Consider the following 22,311-nt stretch of genomic DNA (forward strand, 5'->3'; position numbering starts at 1 on the left):
GGGAACTCTAGTAAGGCGCTTTCGGATTTTGCTCTTTTCTTAGAGTCTCCCAGTCCTCCAACACCCAATCAGTAAGTTGAGTTTTGTTTGCTTGTTTGGGTGTTCTTTTTTTTTTTCCCCTTGGTTTGTTTTATTGTTGTTTAGTGTAGCTGTACTTTGTTTTTAATCTGTGGGTCAGTGTACAAGGGCTACAGTCCAGGGAAAATGAACTAGCATTTACTGAGCCCATTCTTAAACCAACCTTACATTAGGTACTTTTGATACATTTTTTTTTTTAATCCTTACATTTCTGTATGGTAGACTATTTATAATCCACATTTTACAAAGGAGGATACTGAGGATCAGAGAGGTTAAGTGACTTGACCAAGGTCATACAGCTAACAAGGAGCAAAGCTGGGAATAAGCTAGGTGAGTATGAATCCAGCTGGCCTTCTTAAGTACTTTAGTGCCTCTGCATTGGTCAGATTTAAATGTAATGCTTAATTTTTGCATGTCTCTAATTTATTAGGTTCTTTTTCATAATAAGCCTCAACCAAATAGCACAGATTCCATAGTAGGCAAAAAGCTCTAATTGCCTGCTGAATTGCAAACTATCAACTCTTTCTAAATAATAAACTATTTTATTGATCTCTTTCCTATTATTGGACCTCCAGCCCCCATCATGACTGCTCTCCCCTGAAGCTATTCCATATATCAGTTAATTTAATGCTTAAATCAAGCCCATGTATGATACAGGTGGTACTGTAGTTATAATCTCCATTTTATAGATGAGGAAACAGGTTTAGAGGTTAAGTACCTTTCCCAAGGTCACACAGCCTAGGCTTTGCAGCCAGGAAGACCAGATTTTAATCATGGTTCATGGAGTGCCTTGTTGGCTCAATCAGTTAAATGTCCAACTCTTGATGTTGGCTCAAGTCATGATCTCAGGGTATGCATAGGGCTCCCCACTCAGTGTGGGGTCGGCTTGTCTCCCTCTCCCTCCTCCCCCCACCCCTCACATGCATCCTTAGGAAAGGTTCTGAACTTCAGTTTCTCCACACCGTGAATTGGAAATAGTTGTGCCTCTCCCACAAAGAAAAAGCTTTGCACATAGTAAGCAGTCAACAAACATGAGCTTATGAAATGATTTTGAGAAGTGTCTTTACTCAGCACCTGTGACAATAAGAGACATGAGAGAATACACTAGGTCAAGGATTGACAACATTTTTCTGTAAAGAGCCAGAGAGTAAATAAGTTAGGCTTTGAGGCCAAGAGGCAAAATCAAGGCTATTATGGAGGCAGTTACATAACGAGAGAGCACAAATCTCCACAAATTTTTATGGATGAAATTGAAAATGTAAGCGTAATAATAACTGAGTACAATTTTCTGTAATGTAAGTCTATTAATAAGTGAATGGAATTCTTCTGTTGTGGAGGAGGTATAACATTTCACTTAATTGGGGCTCAAAGTTAGTGTTTCCTATCATCAACATTGATTACACACGTCCATCTGTTAATGCTGATTCATAATGAGGTTTTACATATTTCATCTTTGAAAATGCCTTTTCATACTGTTGAGCACTGCCAAATACTGGTGTCTGTCCATGAGCCTATGATTGTAATTGAGCACATTCATCGCGTGGAAGGCACTTAAAGAATTCTACTCAATTCCTGTCTTGGTATTTGCTTTTTTAGCGTGTCATGAAATTAATTACTTACCACTGAAGGGTAGGTGGAAACTCCTCAATTCACAGTTAAATGGATTTTGAAATGTGGAAATTTCATTTGCACTTGCATCAAGGTCCAAAAAAACACCACTGGAACTGTCATCTGAGCTCCGAAAATATATCTGGTACACGTTTGTGTGGCAATCGAGGCCTTGCTTCTCGTTCTCACTTGTGACAGCACAGGAAATGGATAAAGCAGCTTGACATTTCGTGTGATTCAAACATTAGTTGTCATTGACTTGACTTTTCCGCAGTATAAGTTTCACATTTAAGTGCTGTTTTGCCTTGTAATTTTAGGTCATATTCATTAAGAAACAACTCGGCAACAAAAGCTCATTTCCAAAACCTTATAGTAGTTGACAGCACCACATGTCATTCACAAAAATTTCAACGTTGGCCCTCAAAAAAAACCACCATCAGATTTTAGCAATAGATCTGCGACATGGTAGAGAAGTAGGATATTCAGATTCTTCTGTGACAAATTCAGAATTGATGATGCGTAGGTCCGCAAAAGTAAATCAAGCTCACCATTAACACTGTTTCAACTGCACGTGATAGATTTGAATATTTCCCACAAAGCACCTGCTGGTGAATAATACAGTGAGTATCCATAGGCTTCAAATGCCTTCTACTTTTAGCTAAGTCTTTTTTCTGCTTAAAAACACATACTTTTACGACCACGATCTGGAACACATCTTAGAAGATTCCCCTTCAGATGGAACTGAATAAGTGACCTCTCGGTTTCTTTGAAAATATTCCTGCCTATTGTTTTACAATGCAAACTGCTCCTAGAGGCCAACTCTTCAGTCACTTCGAAGGCAGGACTGAGTCCTCAAATAATAACAACTGAGCAGTATCAGCGACAACTGTCAACACATCAAGAGCCAAGGGAAACCACTCAAGATCTTTTGCCTTGCTGTTCAGTTGACTAACGGTGTTGCTTCTGACACAGTGAACTCTTCAAGCAACTGTTCTCACTGAAAAGCCAATAGTCTTAAACAGGCTCATTTTCCCAGGACAATTTCTTTGACTGCTACAGCCAAGCCCAATTTAATTTACTCCCCATTGACAAACCAGCTCTCCTTGCTTAGGAAACAAGTGAACCACTTAGAAACTCACTTCTGTTGCAGCCTCATTTTGCACTTTTTATCTTTGTTAAAAAAAAAACAACTCTGCTATGATATATTCCACTTATTTTATTTTTATGACCTTGCTTCCCTGTGAGTTGTGATGAGTGTTTAGGCCCACTAATTCCTATGAAGACAGAATTTGTTGGGATTAGCTGTGGTGTCATTCCACACTAAATGCAATGCTTGGCCAACTAATTTGATAATAAAGTCATCCGCACCCCACTGTCCATACCATGGAAAGTCTGCTTGTCTTTTCTTGTTCTGACATGATGAGTATGCAGCGCTACTTAAAAAAGAATATTAAAAGATGTCCCAGGACAGCATGGCACTTGAACCACAGTCCAATTATAACTGCATCAGTGGTTTGTGGTGCACCTACTCTCCTGCACTGCAGAGCAGTCAGAGAGCGTTTACAATCTGTGCCTCAACCACCCTACTTTGCCTTGGTAGTAGGAAGGCAGCCCAGAGGCCGTAAGAGAACAAATGAGCGTGGCTGGTTCCAGTGAACCTTTATGTATGGATACTACACTTGAATGTTCTATCATTTTCCTGTGTCACAGAATATTCTTCTTCCTTTGATGTTTTGCAATCATTTAAAAATTTAAAAACCATTGTCAACTGGAGGACCATACAACAATGGGCAGGAATCAGATATGGGCCATGGGACATAGTTTACCAAACCCTATTCTAAGTAACTAAACTTTAAAAGTAATATATATAAATGTATTATATTAAAACGAATATATAAGTAATATGTAAAAACTTTGACAAAAATTTTTCTAAAATAGGTAACACATGATCTACATTGTAAAACAGGCTGTGTTGGATGTATGTTAATCTTTGTTTTGTCACAGAGAGATAGTGTAAATATTAAGAACAAGGGCTTTGGAATTGTTCATGTGGGGCCAAGTCTTGCTCCGACATTTGCTACTTGGTCAGGCAACTTAATATATTTAAATTTGTTTCTTCATCCATATAAATGGGGTGGATAATTAGAATTCTTACTGAGGTCATAAATGAGACAAAGAGAGTAGTATCATCACTGCTACTTAACATAGGAGAGACCCACCTATTCAAAATGTGGTCTACATCATCTGGCAGCTTGGTAGAATCAGAGTCAGCACTTGAACAAGATCCTTGTTCTGCATGCACATTAGTCTGCATGCACATTAAAGTTTGAGATGCACTGACATAAGGAGATGCTAGCTAATGCAATCATGCAAAGAAAAGAAATTGAAGTTACACATTTTGGAAAGGAAGAGGTAATTCTGTCATTATTTGTAAATGACATGATGGCCATCTACAAGCCAGGGGAAATTCAAGGGGAATCAACTGACTGGCTCAGAAGGTGGAGCATGCAACTCTTAATCTCGGGGTTATGGGTTCGAGCCCCACATTGGGTGTAGAGATTACTTAAAAATAAAATCTTTAAAAAAATAAAATTGGCTAAGAAAGTTTAGGGGTGAAAAATATAAGAGGCCAGGTTACTTGCTCTACCAGATATCAAGACATATCAAAAAGGTATAGAAATTAAAATAGCATTTTTATAGAAATGGTCAGATTAATCAATGGGTCAGAATTGAGTCCAGAAATAAACCTGTGTTTAAGAATTTAGTTGATAAAAGAGGCATTTCAAATCAGTGGAGAATGGATTATTTAAATAAGGGGTAGAGAAACAACTGACTATCTAGGATGCATCTGGCTAGCTCAGTCACTAGAGCATGTGGCTCCTGATCTTGGGGTCGTGAGTTTGAGGTAGAGTTTACTTAATAAAAAAAAAACTTAACAAAGAAAAAAGAAAAGCTGACTATCCATTTTAAAAGAGTTCAATTTCCCCTACCTCATACCATATCAAATAATAAAGATGGCTGAAAAGGTTGATCATAAATAGAGATATAAAAGTCCTGGAAGAAAATAGAAGATTCTTTTTTTTTTTTTTAAATTTTATAACCTTCAATTGGGAAAGCTTTTCCTTCAGAAAGACACAAAATACCAAAATTTAAAAGGAAAAGAAGTGAAAAATTTGACTACATCAAGTTCAAACTGTTCTGTCACCTAACAAGCAACCGATCGAATATATTTACAGTATGTATAACAGCTATAGGGTTATATGCAGAATATATGAGCAAAACAATAACAATCCAGGATCCAAATGGGCGAAGGTTATGAATAGGCAATGCGCAGAAGAAATGCAAATGACTAGTAAACATATGAAAAGATGATCGACCTCCCTGGTTGTTACTGTTTTGTGTTGCAGTGTGACAAATCACCTCCAAATTTAGTGACAAAACAACCATTGTATCACATCAAGAATTTGGGCGCCTGGGTGGCTCAGTCGTTAAGCACCTGCCTTCGGCTCAGGTCATGATCCCGGGGTCCTGGGATCGAGCCCCGCATCGTGCTCCCTGCTCAGCGGGAAACCTGCTTCTCCCTCTCCCACTCCCCCTGCTTGTGTTCCCTCTCTCGCTGTGTCTCTCTCTGTCAAATAAATAAATAAAATCTTAAAAAAAAAAAAAAAAAGAATTTGGGTACGTCACAATGGGGACAGCTTATCTCTGCTCCACAATGCCGAGGGTCTCAGCTGGAAAGACTCAAGAGCTGGGGTGTAGTAGCTTCTGGAGGCATCTTTACTCACATGTCTGTGGGTTGATACTGGCATAAGCTGGAGCTGGTGACCGGAAACCTATGTATCCTCTCAAGTGGCCTGGGATTCTTCCTAACATGGCGGCTGGGTTCCAAGATTGAGTGTCCCAGGAGAACCAGGCATAAATCGTATCATTTTTTATGACTTTGCTCAAAAGTCACATAGTGTCAGTTCTGCCTTAGGCCAAACTCTGTCAGACTCAAAAGAAGGAGATAGAGACCTTACCTCTTGATAGAAAGGATGTAAGGAGAGAACAGTGGATGAGGGGTATTGTTGCAGCTAAATGGGAAAAATCTACCAGCTGTGCCAGTTGTCAAGAAAATGCAAGGCAAATACCTTGAGACCATGTATCACAGGTCAGATTGATAATTCTTCCAGTGTCATTCATTCTTTGGAAGAAAGAGCAGGGGCGGGGATAGAAAGGAAGATGAGAAAAACAAAAATAGTGGACTACATTTTATCACACTGTTTTTTCCCAGTGTAAAAAAAACAAAACAAAACAGGGGCACATGGGTGGCTCAGTCAGTTAAGCGTCAGCCTCTGGCTCAGGTCATGATCCTGGGGTTCTGGGATCAAACCCCACGTTGCACTCCCTGCTTGGTGGGGAGCCTGCTTCTCCCTCTCCTCCCCACTTATGCTTTTTTTTTAAAGATTTTATTTATTTATTTGACAGAGAGAGAGAGAGCGAGAGCAGGAACACAAGCAGGGGGAGTGGGAGAGGGAGAAGCAGGCCTCCCGCCAAACAGGGAGCCCGATGTGGGACTCAATCCCAGGACCCTGGGATCATGACCTGAGCCGAAGGCAGACGCTTAACGACTGAGCCACCCAGGCGCCCCCACTTATGCTTTTTCTCGCTATCTCTGTCATTGTGCCTCTCTCTCAAATAAATAAATCTTTCAAAAAAATTTAAAAACAAAAAATAAAAAAGCAAAACCTTGGTGTGGGAAGAATTTCTTTTTTCTTAAAATGTTACTAGAAACTGACCATTTTATTAGAATGTGAAAAAACTATTGTGAAAAAAATTATTCTGCTTCAATAGCAATACATTTTAGCATTTAAATAAACAAAAGCAAGCAATTCCCTTTCTTCAATTTAACTTGCTCTTGATCATTAAAGCACACACTCTACTGAACATAAAATTGCATTTCTTCCCCTATAGTACTTACTATATATAGTTGCCTTCTACTGGGGGTTGAGTGAATAAATTTAGCAGTAAATAAAAAAATTGGTTTCTGTGTGTGTGTGTGAGTGTATGAGAGAGAGATGTGGAGAATACACCTTATGTTGTATTTGAGCTTTTTAAAGACTATTTTTGAATTATATTCAAGAAAGTAAGAAGCTCAAGTGTAGCTAACTTTGTCTGATTTTAATGAGCCATACAGATACTATTTTGTTCCAAGAGAATTTTCCAGTATAAAAGAATTCATTAAGTCTAATAGATGATTTGTAATTAATGGGTTGATACTTCTGGTGAAGTGCAAGTTGTTATATTGTTTTTCTATGTGCTAAGTGCATTAACCTGTAGGGTAGTATTTTTACCAAGACCATTAACACAGAGAAAAATTTTTCCAACAAGAACGTAAGTTTTGGGGCACCTGGGTGGCTCTGTTAGTCGGTTAAGCCTCTGCCTTAGGCTCAGGTCATGATGTCAGGGTCCTGGGATTAAGCCCCGCATCGGGCTCCCTGCTCAGCGGGAAGCCTGCTTCTCCCTCTCCTGCCCCTCCCCCTGCCCGTGCTCTCTCTCTTGCTCACACTCTCTCAAATAAATAAAATCTAAAAAGAAAAAAAGAAAGAAAGCGAGTTTTATGTTCTTTACCAAAGCCATCTGGGTTCTTTTCATATTACTAATGTAAATGTATGATTTTATGTTTATTTACTGTACCTGTGATAGTTACAAATGTTAATTGTGTGGTTAGCCAGCTCCACAGTTTGCATCAGAAGATTCTGCATGCATTTCACACCACTGAATTGCTGTACGTACTGTTATGCAAACTCATAAGCCCACCCCGATTTGGGTATCTGCCACCCCAGAAATAATGGCCGGGGATTCAGTGACTAGCAAAGAACAGTGAAAAGTACATGCTTTTCCCAGCCATGCTGGAGTAATAGAGGGAGCTGCTTTCCCCACAATGTCATCTCTTTGACACTTGCAAGAGAATAATAGATTATTCTTTTGCAATTGCTAATAAAATACAAACACCGAGTTAGCAAATTAAAAAGTTAAATTTCTCAGAATGACATTGACTCATCTATATTGCATATCAGAAATAAATATTTTATTCACTGTATCATTCAATTCAATTTCTCAATATACATTATTTGAAATAGAGGTGAATTAATTTTTTTATGGGCTGCCTATTCTGATTTTCTCGTTTTGCACCACGTCCCTGAATTTTGATGCGAGAGGACATGTGAGCACAGTGAAATTGGTGCGGAGTGAGAAACTAGAGCCTAAATGAGTTCACACTCCGGCAGCTCTCAGGTGACAAAGGCTCTGTTGGTTATCTGTTGCTTCAAATTAGGACTTCAAATTTGCACACAACCAACGTTCTCATCTGCGATCTCAGTCTTGCCCACGAAAACCCATTTATCGTGAATAAAATAGACATACTTCTGTTTGCTCAAATAAAATAGAGAATGGTACAATTGTTTAATGGCTAGTGAACCCTGGTTATTGAGGAAGTGCCAGACAAGGACGTCGATGGGGTCTTTCGTGAGATTCAGAAGGGGACGTCCAGGGACTCTTATGAGAAGGGTCCATTCTTTCTTCTGATTTCAATACCGACTGTGGCTTTGCTTATCCCTGCATCACCTACTAGTAAAGCCACTTTCTGTTTATTTGGGGGCAAGGACTTATTCCATCCTGCTGCGGTGGTAGTGGTCCCGTGTCTCATTCCTAAGTAGAGTGAAAGGGAAAGGGAAGACAAGGCAATGGGTGAGATCTTTCTGTGATGTGACAGCGGGACCGTTTGGTGAGAAGGAGGGCACGTGGGGAGGAGATGACTGGGCACCACAGCGGAGGAAAGCAGGTGGCCAGCATAAGCCATCGGGGGTGCATCTGAGCCGGACAGCCTGTCTGCTGCCAAAGCTGGAACCGGGGGCAGGGTGGGTGGGGTGGAAGCTTGGAAAGAGGATCTGTGATTGAATTTTTGTGCCCGTGGGATATCCAGGAAACCAGGTATGTCTGAAAAGATTTCAGTAGGTGACCCGGTTATTTTACTCTAAATTTCCTTGTCATGCGTGGGTCCATTTGAGTGTCCCTAAGCAGACACAGGTGTGGAGAAAGGTCTGCTCTTTGGAATTTGCTCTTTAAATACCACAGTGACGAGATCCCATTTGTCATCCCATCATGGAGATCACACCCTAGTAGATGTACACGTTTACCTGCAAGCAAGAGTAAACAGGTGTGTGAAGTGGGTGTGTTAGGGCAGGAAAGCCGAGGAGGAATTTATGTTTTGGTTCTACAACAAATGATAGAACCATGGGTCATAACAAGGAAGAAAGCTACGATTTATGGTGTTTCAGGCTGTAGAGGTGCTTCTGTTAATTGCATTAGTGTTCAATTAGATACCAACTCCGATTGATAACCGAGGCCTAGTAAAAACAGATACCTGGTAACAAAAATTTTTAATAGAGTAAACTTTCTTCTTTTTTTAAGGTTTTATTTATTTGAGAGAGAGAGAACACGAGTGAGAGCATGAGCAGGGGGTAAGGGCCAAGGGAGAGGGCAAAGCAGGCTCCCTGCTGAGCGGAGAACCCGATGCGGGACTCGATCCCAGGACCCTGGGATCATGACCTGTGCTGAAGGCAGACGCTTAACCGACTGAGCCACCCAGGCGCCCCATGTTCTTTTTATTTTTAAAAAAAGATTTTATTTATTTATTTGAGAGAGAGTGAGAGAGAGAGAGCACAGAGGCAGAGAGAGAAGCAGACTCCCCGCTGAGCAAGGAGCCCAACTTGGGACTTGATCCCAGGACCCTGGGATCATGACCTGAGCCAAAAGCAGATGTTTAACCAACTGAGCCACCCAGGTGCCCCTACAGTAAACTTCGTGATAAAATGATATTTAACTAAAGTTACATTATAGATCAGAAGCAAATACCTTGAGGCTATAAAAACATGTCTTCCTAGAGATGAGCCAGGAAAAATTCTTCGTATTCTTCCTTCCTGGCTCCCACTTGTGAACCTCCTGTTAAGAGTTATCCCTTCCTATACCAGTTAAGACTGTCTCTTTCATCCCTTTCCTTGTGATGGCAGCCACAACAATCATTATCATTGGTTCCTTTTTTTTTTTTATTTGTCGCTACTCTGTGCCGGGTATTTTATATTTCTGTAATTTTTATTATAGGTAGAATATAAAATTTCCAGTTTAATCCTCATAACCACCCCATAAGCGAGATCACACCCCTCACTACTGAACAGATAAGGAAACTAAAGCTCAGTGAGGAGAAATGTGTATATCACGTTACATCGAGATGCCCTTATTTATACACATCAGCATTTTTGCCGAGGCTCAGAAATGCGAGCGTTTGGCTAAGGATGACCTCTCGTCTGATCGTTGAGGTTAAACATTTGCGGTGATGTAAAAGTCAGAGAAATAGGAAGAAATGACAGAAACCCGGCAGTAAAATATGTTCAGCTCAATAGCGTGCATAAAATGGAAACAGAACAGAGATAACAAAGCAGTAAGGGCAATATTTTACTAATGTACAGAGTAGCATATGGGTATAAGACGTTTTAAAAGTATTATAAGGAAAAGGTAAGCTGATACGAAGATGCAAAATAATCGTGTTTTCATCAGACTGCAACTTGCGTTGGTGATGGGAGTGTGCTGATTTTAAAGCAAGGAAAATGCTATTTGCTGGTGCCACTTACATGGTTTTTTTCCCCCACGTCCAGTTTATTTGCTTTGGCTTTAGCGAAGCATTATGGGGAGAGTTGTTATTATGTAAACAGAAAGGAAGCTAGCCGATTTGCCAAGTACAAGATGAACATGTTTCTCAGTGTCCTAGAGCTTACACCACCAGATTCTGACATTTTGCCTCAATACCCTAAGATTCGAGGTCCTTGCAAACATGGCTTTCTGATTTCTAAAGCGTTACGAGTCCTGAGTTGGAATATTAATTCTCCAAGTCATCGCCTCTGTATAAAGTAACTCTGGCCATAAATATAAAAATAGATATCTGTAGAAAAATATGAGGTGACGCGTAATAAGGTTTTTATTATTATGAATTTTAGAATGACTGTATTGCTCATGAATGGCAGGGCCATAAGGTAATTAAATGGATAGGCTGGGAAGAGTGATTGTAAAATATGCATGATATTCTGTGACATTTTGTATCATGGCGCACACGATGCCTATTTTCATGTTCTCTCTCATCTGAAACTTAGCGCTCTTCCTACCAGAACAATGACAGCAGCAGCAGTCTAAAAGCTGAGAGCTGAGAATGCGTGCAGGTAAGACTACATTGCCAACATTATCGTGGTTTGGGGACTTACTGTATATGTTGCACAAAGACAACACAAAAGCCAACTACATTTCTGTTCTGAAATCCCAAAGAAGCCTCCCAAGGAGAAAATGGATACTAACCGGGGTAAAATTATCTTAGGTCTCAGGCCACAATCTGCCCCAGACCCTGCAACGCTGTGTTAAGAGGCATTTTTCAGTGCCCAGCATAGGGTCAGTCACACAGTGGGCCTACAGTCAACCAGGCCAGGGGGAAATGATCCCACGTTCTTTGAGAAAACAGCTCCAGCACGGGAAAAAAAAAAAAATGTTTATTTTTCTAATCCCGTGGTTAGAACTCGTTGCCATAGAAACAAGTGACTCTCAGTTTCACAGGACCTCCATCCAGATAAAGGGAAGAGTGGGTAGTGAGTTTGTAAAGCAGCTGAGACTCCGTGTGATTGCGGGAACGGCAGAGGCTTTATGGAAAGCCAGCTACAGGCACGTCTAGATAGCAGGATAGTCTCTTTCAAAGGCCACCAGGATGGAGCCGCAGGAAAGCAGCAGAAGCAGAGAGCAGGGAGAAGACTCTGTCTCTTTTCCCCCTGATGACAGATCGTCTTTATGATTTCACAGATGGGGAGGGCGCAGGGTGTGGAAATCTCTCCTGGATTGCCGAAAAGGCTGGGGCGGGGTGGGGGGACCAGGTTCATCACGAAGGCCAGTCCCAGTACCGCAAAGACATTTTCAGCATGAAACCTGCCCCTGGTATGGCAGAATTGCCTGTTTAATCGTGGATGCCTAAGAACTTGCTCCTTAAAAGCATGCCTAGTTTATTTTTATCCTTAATGGAAACAAAATAAGATCAAGTCAGGATCAATTAAGTAGGATTATACTCTAGAAACTTTAGGTATCTTTATGTTCTTTTCTTCCCTCTTTGATGCTACTTAATGCATGGATTGTTAGGGTCCCCCAAAGTTGGGGAAACATGAGGATAAACTTCTCTTACTAGATATGAACCTAATTGTCCTAACATACTTATGCTTTTTAATGCATTCTGATGAGTCCAAAAAACAGCTCTGCATAACTAGATGGACTGCACCCATTAAAGTTTGCATTCGTGTAGTAATTAGCAGTCTCCCTGAACACATGAGTGTAAAACCAACTTAAGTCCTAAATTTTTGTCAAAATATTTCTATCAGGGGTGTGTCTGCCTTCAGTTCAGGTCGTGATCTCAGGGTCCCAGGATCGAGCACCCAGTCAGACTCCCTGCTCAGCGGGGAGCCTGCTTCTCCCTCTGCCCTTCCCCATGCTCGCGCTCTCTCCCTCACTCTTTCTCTCTCTCGAATAAATAAAATCTTAAAAATTCTTAAAGAAATTTTCTATCAAGTAATGAAAAGACAATACAGAGAAACCTATTTCTTTGGCACCTATTTTATGCAATCATGGGATAGGATTAGGATTTAGAAACTGTAATGCAGACAGACTACACTAAGGATCACCCGGAGTGTGGGTTTTCACTCCTCTCAAAAGATACATCTTTAAACATTCGGCATCCTGAATCCGCTAGCTGAAGAATTCCACAATTTATGTTAAATTTTTAAAGAAAAATTTGGTCTGAAATGCTTTTGGCATCTTGTCTAGTCCTTACTTTTCAAAGAAGAATTTTGGCTTTTTGACCCTCCCCTCTGACAAGTGAAGCATATCGAGTATACTTTAGTAGCCAGGGAGTTTTGACTTTGTACTATCCTGATAGGTTTGAACTGTTAGGATGTTACCTCTAAAGGCTTTTTAAAAATATTTTTCTAAAGTTTAATACACACAAAGACACCTCTCAAGGCTTTTCAAGTCAAGAATGATGGTGTTGGGTTTTTGCAATACACTGATTACCTGCCTGGCACTTTGCTAAGCGCTTCCTATCTCTGTGCTAAGCACTTACTATCACCTCATTTAATTTTCTTAACCATCCGTTAAGGCAGGCACTGTTACTGTTCTCCTTTTACCGGACGACAGATGCTTGGAGGGATTAGCTAACTTGACCAAGTTCACATGGATAAATGTCAGAACCAGAATTCAAACCCCAATGTTTCTGACACCAGAGGTGCCTCTCTGTATGAAAGAAATATTTCCCCAGGGAAATCCGCATTGATATATAACTGCTGAAGTCTGTCACCAATAAACTCTAGATTTATTGCTTGCCAAAAACTATTTTTGAAACTGTGCTTCCAGGCTTAATGACTTCTATACCTATACAGTCCAAGGGAACATTCGGTTTATTCCAAGTGAAGTGAAACGAGACCGAGCCTGTGATGCTCTTACAGGAAAGGAATGACTCATGAATGGTAAAATTTCAAACTCTGTACTGGGCTGCTAGGAGAACTATTTATGGAAAATGGGTCTTTCAGCCCTGTTTCTATAGTCACTTTGAGTAAAGAGGAACCAGCTCATCTGGCGAAAATACTATTGGCTTCAGCCGGTCTAATGTTAGGAGTTAAGTTGGTGCATAAAATTTGCCCTTCTTGGAATTCAGCATAAAAGATAAAAAAGCAAAATGGAAGTGCTGAATTACTGTATTGTACACCTGGAATTAAAATTAAAACTTGGGGCGCCTGGGTGGCTCAGTCGTTAAGCGTCTGCCTTCGGCTCAGGTCATGATCCCAGGGTTCTGGGATCGAGTCCCACATCAGGCTCCCTGCTCTGCGGGGAGCCTGCTTCTCCCTCTCCCACTCCCCCTGCTTGTGTTCCCTCTCTCGTTGTGTCTCTCTCTGTCAAATAAATAAATGAAATCTTAAAAAAAAAAAAAATAAAGTGCTTTGCTAGAAGAAACTAGAAGAAAGCATGCTTTAATAGTGCTTCAGTCCCAGTCCCAGCAAAAAATAGATGGTGAAAAGGTTTTAATTGAAGGAATTTAAAGAAAGGGCATTTAGAACGGTGGTTAAGGGTAAGGCCACCAGCAAAGAATACTGTGGCATCTCGGGACAGTGGCAGCAGGGAGCCATTGCTACTCCTAAGCCAGAAGAAAACATGGCGTCTGATGCCCCATGCGGGTTGGAACCACGGAAGGAGGGCTGCCTGAAAGGAACTTTAACCAACCGTAGAGGAGCTCAGCATTGCCAGCACCTGGCGGGGCGGGAAGGAGAGAAGCGATCAATGTTCCAACCTGTCTCCTTCCACCTGCAGTCTGCTTCCTGTCTATGGCCTATTGGCCATAGCCCTCCAGAAACCAGAGCTCAAGGGAATTCGGCAGTAACCCTGGGGCCCGCAGCAGAGTAGAGAAGGGCAAGGGTGGATGTAGGGAAGCAGGAATAACCAGTACAAACCAAGGTTTGGTCTCTCCGTGTTTAAACAAGCAAGCGAGCGAGCGAGAGAGAGAGAGAGAAAAAAAACAACTGACAGATTATCTACGTACATATCATTATACGATACTAAGAAAGTAAACAGCACAGAGGCAAACTTTTATAACGTGCAATAAATGGAGAACCTCTGTAATATATCACTCATTAATAAAAATCCACTTAATAACAGGAAGAATCTAATAGACCGATTAGCAAAACAACATGGACCAATTATTTCCAGAAGAGAAAATACAATGACGAAGAATGTTTGGTCTCATCCGAACATAAGAAATACATGTTAAAACCAAAATAAGATCTCGTTTTCCTACTGAATTATCAAGAAAAATAAGTAATACCTAACACGGGCAAGGACACAGGGAAATGGGCCTTTCATACACTGTTAGTGAAAGTAGAAGCTGGTGCGGTCTTTCTGAAAATCAATTTAACAATTCCGCTTGCATTATTCTGTCTTAAGGAAATGATCAAAAACACAGATAAAGATCAACGCACAAAGATACACATAACAGCTTTAATTATAATAGACCAAAAAAAGGAAACAATGTCCAACATTAGTAGAAGTGTTAAGTGAATTACACAAAGTCCATTCTATCACATTTTATGGGGACATTGAAAATCATATTCATGATGACATTTTTTTGTCCTAAGGTAAACAAAAATGCAGTATTGCAAAATCGTGTGTATAATATCAGCATGGCCATACTTAAAGAAAAAAGTCAGGAAAATATTGAAGAAAAAATATCAAAATGTTAATAATAGTTGCTTTTTCTCTGGACAGTGAGGATTATAGTGATTATTTCCCCCTTTTGCCTCTTTATGCCTTTGTGTACTCTCCAGATACTCTAAGATGAGGATGCATTCGTTAATATTTATTGAATGCACACATTGTACCAGTCATCGTTGGGAGGACCTGGACACACAAAGTTCTTGAGGCTCAGCCCTTGCCTGAATTTGCTTACAATCTAGTGAGGGTTTTGTTTTGTTTTTTTAATTTATTTTTTTATGAGTGAGAGAGAGCAGGGAAAGGAGCAGAGGGAGAGGGAGAAGTAGACTCTGTTGAGCACAGAGCCCGATGCAGGGCTCCATCTTAGGACCCTAATATGACCTGAGCTGAAACCAAGAGTTGGACGCTTAATCAACTGAGCCACCCAGGTGCCCCTCAACTTCAAAAATTAGATAATAAGAAAGCTGTTGTTTAACTAGAGTGAGTGAGGAGTAACGTCACATCTATTCCCCATTTGACCTCTTTCCCTCAGACCACCTTTCCAAGCCCGTAGGGATCACGGCTGTTTTATCTTCTAAATATGTCTAAAACCCTATGCGAGGTAAACCAATAAATCTTTCAGAAAGAGTAAATAAATAAAATATCTTCAAGGCTTTGGAGTAGGTAAAGAGTTCTTAAATAGGACACAAACATGCTAACTGCAGATGGAAGAAAATGGTAAATTCTATAAAAGTTAAAACTGTTCACAAAATCACATGATTGAGAGAGTAAAACTGCAGGCCACGGAGAAGAAAGTCTATAATTCACATACAAGACTCCTGTCCAGAATATGTAAAGAACTCCTACGTAGCAATAAGAAAAAGGCAGACAACCCAGAAGAAGAATGAGCAAAGATTTGAACAGGAGATCACTAAAGGATATCCAAATAAACATGGCAGGTTTTCCAAACATGAGTCACCATGCAATGCAGAGTAAAACCACAGTGTGATATCACTACCCCCCCAAATTAAGGAGGTGGTTAGGTAGTAGCAAACATGGACAAAGATGTAGAGCAACTGAACTTCCGTTCACTGCGGGTGGGGGGGGCAGTGCAGGTTGGCACAATCACTTTAGAAAACATCTGGCAGGATCTGGAAAGCTGAGTGGAAGGGAACCCCATGCTCGGGAGCCCCAGTGCTAGATATATACCCGAGAGAAACACATGATATGTTCTTCACATTACGTTTTCATCACCAAATACTACAAGCAATCCAAATGTCCATCCACAGTAGGAACTGTGGAAATGATAGGATGATAGGAAATGTCTTATCCTACAGTGGGGACTAACTACAACTACGTACAACAGCATCTGTAAATATTGCAAGCTTAGTATTGAGTGAAAGAAGCCGAACACTAAGAGTACGCACTGCATCATTCTGTGTATGTGACGTTCGAGAACAACTGAACCAGTCTGTGGGGTTAGAATTCAGGAGTACTGATTCCCTTTGGCAGGGAGGGCCTGAAAAGTGGGGCCAAGGTAGCTTCTGGGGTTCTGGTAATATTCTGTTTCTTCATCTAGCTGGTGGTTATACTGGTATGTTTGTAGGAAAATTCATCAAGGCATTACTTCTCTTTATGAAAATTAAAAATTACATGATATATATTTATAAATACAAATAAAATATAAATATTTATAAATATAAATACACACACGTATAAAATAGGTAATGTAAATGTGTTTATATACACATAGATATATATACACACACACAAACATACACACATATATATTCCATCCAAAATATAACCACTTCTGACCCTCCTCTATGTTATCTCCATTCTAACGTGACTCCAATAGTGTTTACCCACTTCCTCTCTTGGAGTCTTTATCTGTAGCCAGAATAATAGTCTTTAAAACAGAGGCTTGGTAGTATCTGTTTTTGGCTCATAACCAGCAGTAACTACCCATGTCAATCAGAATAAAATCCTCAGAGGAGACATAGATCCCTGACAGCCTGTATAAAACAGCGTCACCACACAGACCTGTCACGTTTATCCGTTTATCCTGCTTCATTTTTCTTTATAGTTCTTCTCACCAACTGACATACCATTGACTTGGTTCTCAGTTTATAACTGGCCTCTCTCTGACTAGAATGTGAGCTATATGAGAGCAGAGGCTTTAGCTTTCGGCGTCATGTTCCTGATATCTAGAATAGTGCCGGCATAAAGTAGGCAATGAATGAATGAATGAGATGATCACCAAAAAAATAGAGGAAATAGGAGCACCTGTGTGACTCAGTCAGTTAAGCATCTGCCTTCAGCTCAGGTCATGATCTCAGGGTCCTGGGATCGAGCCCCGCATCGGGCTCCTTGCTTAGCGGGGAGTCTGCTTCTCCCTCTGCCTCTCCCCTCCCCACTCCCAGCTCATGCTAGCTCTTTCTCTCCCTCTCTCTCAGATCAATAAATAAAATATTTTTTAAAAAATATATAGGAAATAGGCAGAATATATATGTTTAGGTTTCTTTTATAGGTTAAGAAACAAGAAAATGAAATTACTTGATTTAATTCAGGAGTACAGCTCAGGCCTGTTTCTCTCTCTCTCCCTGTCCTTTTTCTCCCCATATCCACACATCACACACATCTATGAAACATAATTATATAACCCTGGTGGTTCAGAATTCAGCGAGGGTGACATCCAGGTGAAGATTCATTATACTGGAATTCGGCATTTTTATCTAAGCCTTGTTTTGTGGATATATGGCCCTTTTGAATACATGATAGTAGAAAACCTATCATTTTTCTTGCCAAAAAATATATGTGTTTGGAACCTAGGGATGCTCCCCTCAGCATTCTGCATAAGAAAATTTTTCAAACAAAATAACTCCATTTTTTTAGGCTCTACAACAATTCAAAACTTTTCCGGCCCTAACGATGATTGTTCATAAGTGCGTATGTCCAGAAATTGAGATTGTTGCCATCAGAAGTCATACCTCCCTGTCCTCAGAGTGAACCGTGGGGCTCCCGGAGCAGGCAAGGGTGTTTATGGTTAATGTCTGTGTCTGGATAGAGACTGACCAGTTACCTTTTCATGGGGCCACCCAGTGGGGTCTGCCACTTGGCAGCTTGTCTAAAAACTGGTGAAATGTGTGCATGTTGGCAGGGGGAGTGGGGGTCCAGTTTGGTTGTCAACCTGGTTGGCCCTTCAATTTGGGTTAAAAAAAAAAGAGAGAGAGTTTTAGGCCCTTTCAGTTACCACATAGCTGATGACACAGTTCTGTTGCTTTGGGTTTTAATTGAAAAAATGAGAAACAGCGATAAGCCCCAAAGTCCACGGTATGTGCTCAACCACCAGTAAGAGTCTCCTTCCCCTCCTTCATCTCAGAAAGCAGTAAGCATAACATCAGGCCATAACTGTAACAGCAGATTAAATAATAAAATGAACCCCAAGATACACTGAGTATAACAAGGCCAGTGTCAGATCATTTGTTCTTCAAGTAGTTCAATCTTTCAATAAGGCAGACAATGATGGTTAGAGGGAACGATGATGCCTTTACTTCTGAGTGAGTGCAAAATAGGCATTCCTGTCAGAGGAGAAAGCAATGCCAGATTTCACTTTGAAGCTCAGAATTACAGCTCAGGAGGGGAGAGCATGGAGTAATGAGGATATATACGTGACTCCAGTACGGGAGTTCTGGTTTCATTGGCCGCACGACTTGGAAGCTGTGTAACCCAGGGCCGGTTCATTAACCTCTCTGAATATCGGCTTCCTAGGGGTGTAAAATGAGGATGGTAAAAACACCTAATTTACAGGGCTTTTGTGAAGATCCAAGAAGGTCTTAGTTCTAAAAATATTTTGTAGCCAAGAATACACTATGATAATGTATAGGATTATTAGTGTGCTTAAATAATTCATTGAATAACCTTCATACCTTCTCCCTAGCTCCTCAGGCCTCTTCCCTAAGGTTTAGCTGAAGTACTGCCCATCCCTGAGGTCTGCCTATCCCCCCTGTTGTAGATTAGGATAGTTTTCGATAATTACATGAAAAAGTTGTATATGTTTCCTGTCTGAACCAGCCTGCCTAAGCCTTCAGAATAGAACTGTGGCCTTCTCTGAAACCCAGGCATTATTAATGCTGTGCATATATGAACAAGCGATTCCCTGACACCCTTGAGGGTAGGAAGATAGATGGAGATTGAAAAGTGAGGAAAATCTCCTCCTTCCCCATCCCGGATGGAACAAATATTTTCTTCTCTGTAATAGAAAAAGTGGCTGTTTGGTTAACACGTATCCTATGCCAAGCACTGTGCTACACATTATTTGGTGTGATCCTCACAACATCCTGTACTATCATTGCTGCCTATAGACAAGAAGACTATAGACTACTTTAGAATAAGTAACTTAACCAGTGTCACATGGCGGAGTCAGAATTTGAACCCAAACCTGCCTAATTTCTTTCCCGGTCTTTCTCCATTTGGGATTGATGATTTACCTCCTACATTTTAACTAACTTTGTGTGTCTGTGTTTGCCTTTCTGTTCCTTTATGCTTTCATTTTTTGGTATGCATGTAATGAGTAGGGTAGAGGCTTAGGACACAGATGCCTAAGGTATGGTTGCCATGCTTAAGGAATTGTTGTAATCCACTGCAAGAAAGATGACAAACAAAACCTATATGACATAGAAGAATTTAAGGGTTCATAAGGGATGGTGCACTAGCCTCCTCGCCTGGAACGTGCGAGTAATACTCTGCTTTATTCAGCTGTTGTTAGGATAGAGTGAAATGCCTTTATCAAGTGTTTGGCAAGGACCCTGACTCCTAGAAAGTGCTCAGTATGTGGACCCTATAGTGTTGCCAGATAGTCCCAGGATAATAACTAGGATCCAAAGCTGGAAAAGCAACGTGGTGCCAGATTTTGAGAGCCTTGAATGCCAGTCTAAAGAGTTTGGACCTTCAGCTTGGTTAAAAACAATTGTGCCAAGGTCAGTAATCATCGCAAAAAGAAATTAGAGCTGATGCTGTTTTGCACTACCTTTCAAAATTCATCGTGAGTGAGATGGAGTTAAGGGCCACAGTTGGAACTGGTTTAAAGGACTTTTTTATATTTGATGCACTAAAAGGAAAGATGATATTTCCAAGTTTAATGCCCTGTACTTTTTCTTCCACAGTAATTAGCAAATGCCAAAGGCAGCAACTGGAGTCTGTGAGCTACTCCTCTCGCTATGCTCTGGGCCTCTTTTATGAAACTGGCACGAAGATTGATGTCCCTTGGGCTGGGCAGTACATCACCAGTAATCCCTGCATACGCTTCATCTCCATTGATAATAGGAAACGCAATATAGGTCAGTACCCCCATTATTTCCCTTAAATACAGTAACAATGGTGGGTGTAGATCATGAAAAATGCTGTTTAATTGAGTGTTGCCATTCTGAACAGAGCAAGCATTTAACTCCAAGCCACAGGGGATAAAATTTAATGTCACATTTGGCCAATAATAAAATACACAGTGAAACCAGCAAAGTTTTTCAGAAAATCATTCACCACATGGTTTGTATTACTGAGTTCATGAAAATAGTGTCAGGAGTTTTAAGATTTCAAAATGGCCCAAGTTCTATTGCTTTACTATGGGTCCATCTATATGCAGAAGTATCTCTCCTCCTTTGTGGCTTGGTGGAGTTGTTTTCTGTTTGTTTGGCTTTGTTTCTAAGATTTGCTAAGTGCTACTCTTTCCACTTCCCAAGCTAGAAATAAAAAGCGAATTTTACTATGTTATGAAAATCCTTCACTTCAGTATCATCTTATTTATTTGATTTTCATCTGGAAGACTACATAAAATTACTTTGTGTACAATATGACGAAAATGATAGGTAAATTGTTTTGTAAGAGCTTCACTAGAATGGGCTAACATCTCCACTCCACCCTTTTTGTTGAAGGTAGTTATTAAAATTAGGTTGGAATTGCAAGAATCAACATAACGCTCATCTCAGGAATAAAGGAGAAAGTGTCTTCTTCTTTGCAGGATTAGAATGATCCCGAAGATAACTGCTTTTTGACGAATAAGCTCTAATGACCGGAAACGACTAAATTCTTGCAGGGAATTGTCATTTCAGTTCATTATGGTGTTTTCTGTTGCAGTGATGGTTTCACCAAGCCCTTAGTTAGAAGTCTTGCTTGATAAAATCACCAACTAACATCTCTTGGCTTGGCAGAACTTTATAATGATAGAACTGGGCTGGAGTATGGTTTTTATATCAGAGTACTTGATCTTAGAAAAATGTTTCTTTTATAACTTAAAACTCCCTCAGGGCTAGACTGTTTATGTTAACATGATACCACATATATGTACAATCAGCAGTTCATGAAATGCCCTGTAACAACAATGGAGTAACCATTTTTACCTCTACAACTTCTTTGTTCTGAGAAAAGAATAGCCCTTGATCTTCTCATGTTATATGTTATGAGTTGGACATTATCCTTTGTGTCCTGTTTCATAAGATACGATATCTGTTAGGATGTATTCAGTAATATGTAACAGAAAAACCAATTTAAAGTTGTTTAAACAACATAAGGGTGTGAGTTATGTTATATTATCATTTGTATTATCTGCTGTGGACTGAATTGTATCCCTCCGAAATTCATGTGTTGAAGCCCTAATCTCCAGTGTGATTACATTTGGAGATAAGGCTTTTAGTATATAATGAAGGTTAAATGAGGTCATAAGGGTGGGATCCTAATCCAGGATGATTGGCGGCCTTACAAAATGAGGAAGAGAGAGTTCTCTCTCCTCATGCACATACTAAGGGAAGGTTGAATGAGGATGGTGAGAAGGCGGGAAGGCAGGCTTTCTGCAAGCCAGGAAGGGAAGCTTTACCAGAAACCCAATCGCCTGGCACCTTGATCTTGAATTTCCCAGCCTCTGGAGCAGAGAGAAATACATTTCTATTGTTTAAGCCATGCGGTCTATGCCATTTTGTTACGCTGGTCCAAGCTGACTGACATATTATCGAAGAGGAAGAAGTTGGGGAGACATCAGGAAGGATCAATTCGAGACCTGAGCAATATCTTCAAGGACCTAGAATTATCCTTCTCTGCTCTCTTCACTCTTGAGGTAGAGACCTTCTTTCTCGGAGGATTGGTACAAGATAGCACTAACCACTGGAATCACATCCAGACCCAACATGTTCAGGAAGAAGAGGGACCATTCTGTTTCTGTTTCTTTCTAAGAATCAAGGAATTCTTTCCAGAGCCCCCTCAACTGACGTCATCTTGTATGTCATAGGTCAGAATTCGGTTTCTTGACCAGTCTGAAAGTCATCATTCACTGGCAGGGGG

At 40.5% G+C, this 22,311-nt stretch overlaps 1 protein-coding gene across 4 annotated transcripts in view; it reads left to right on the forward strand.

Annotated features, from left to right (window-relative positions):
• Nucleotides 1-22,311, forward strand: part of RNLS (renalase, FAD dependent amine oxidase) — a 262,142-nt gene that overhangs the window by 165,973 nt on the left and 73,858 nt on the right. For all 4 annotated transcript variants that reach the window (XM_081824373.1, XM_081824374.1, XM_081824371.1 and 1 more), the window contains exon 4: nt 20,148-20,321. In XM_081824373.1, the coding sequence (XP_081680499.1) occupies nt 20,148-20,321 (174 nt within the window). The remainder of the gene's footprint in view (nt 1-20,147; nt 20,322-22,311) is intronic.

Source organism: Leptonychotes weddellii, chromosome 6 (assembly GCF_054177405.1).
Source record: "Leptonychotes weddellii isolate Sample4059 chromosome 6, ASM5417740v2, whole genome shotgun sequence".
Lineage (NCBI taxonomy): Eukaryota > Metazoa > Chordata > Mammalia > Carnivora > Phocidae > Leptonychotes > Leptonychotes weddellii.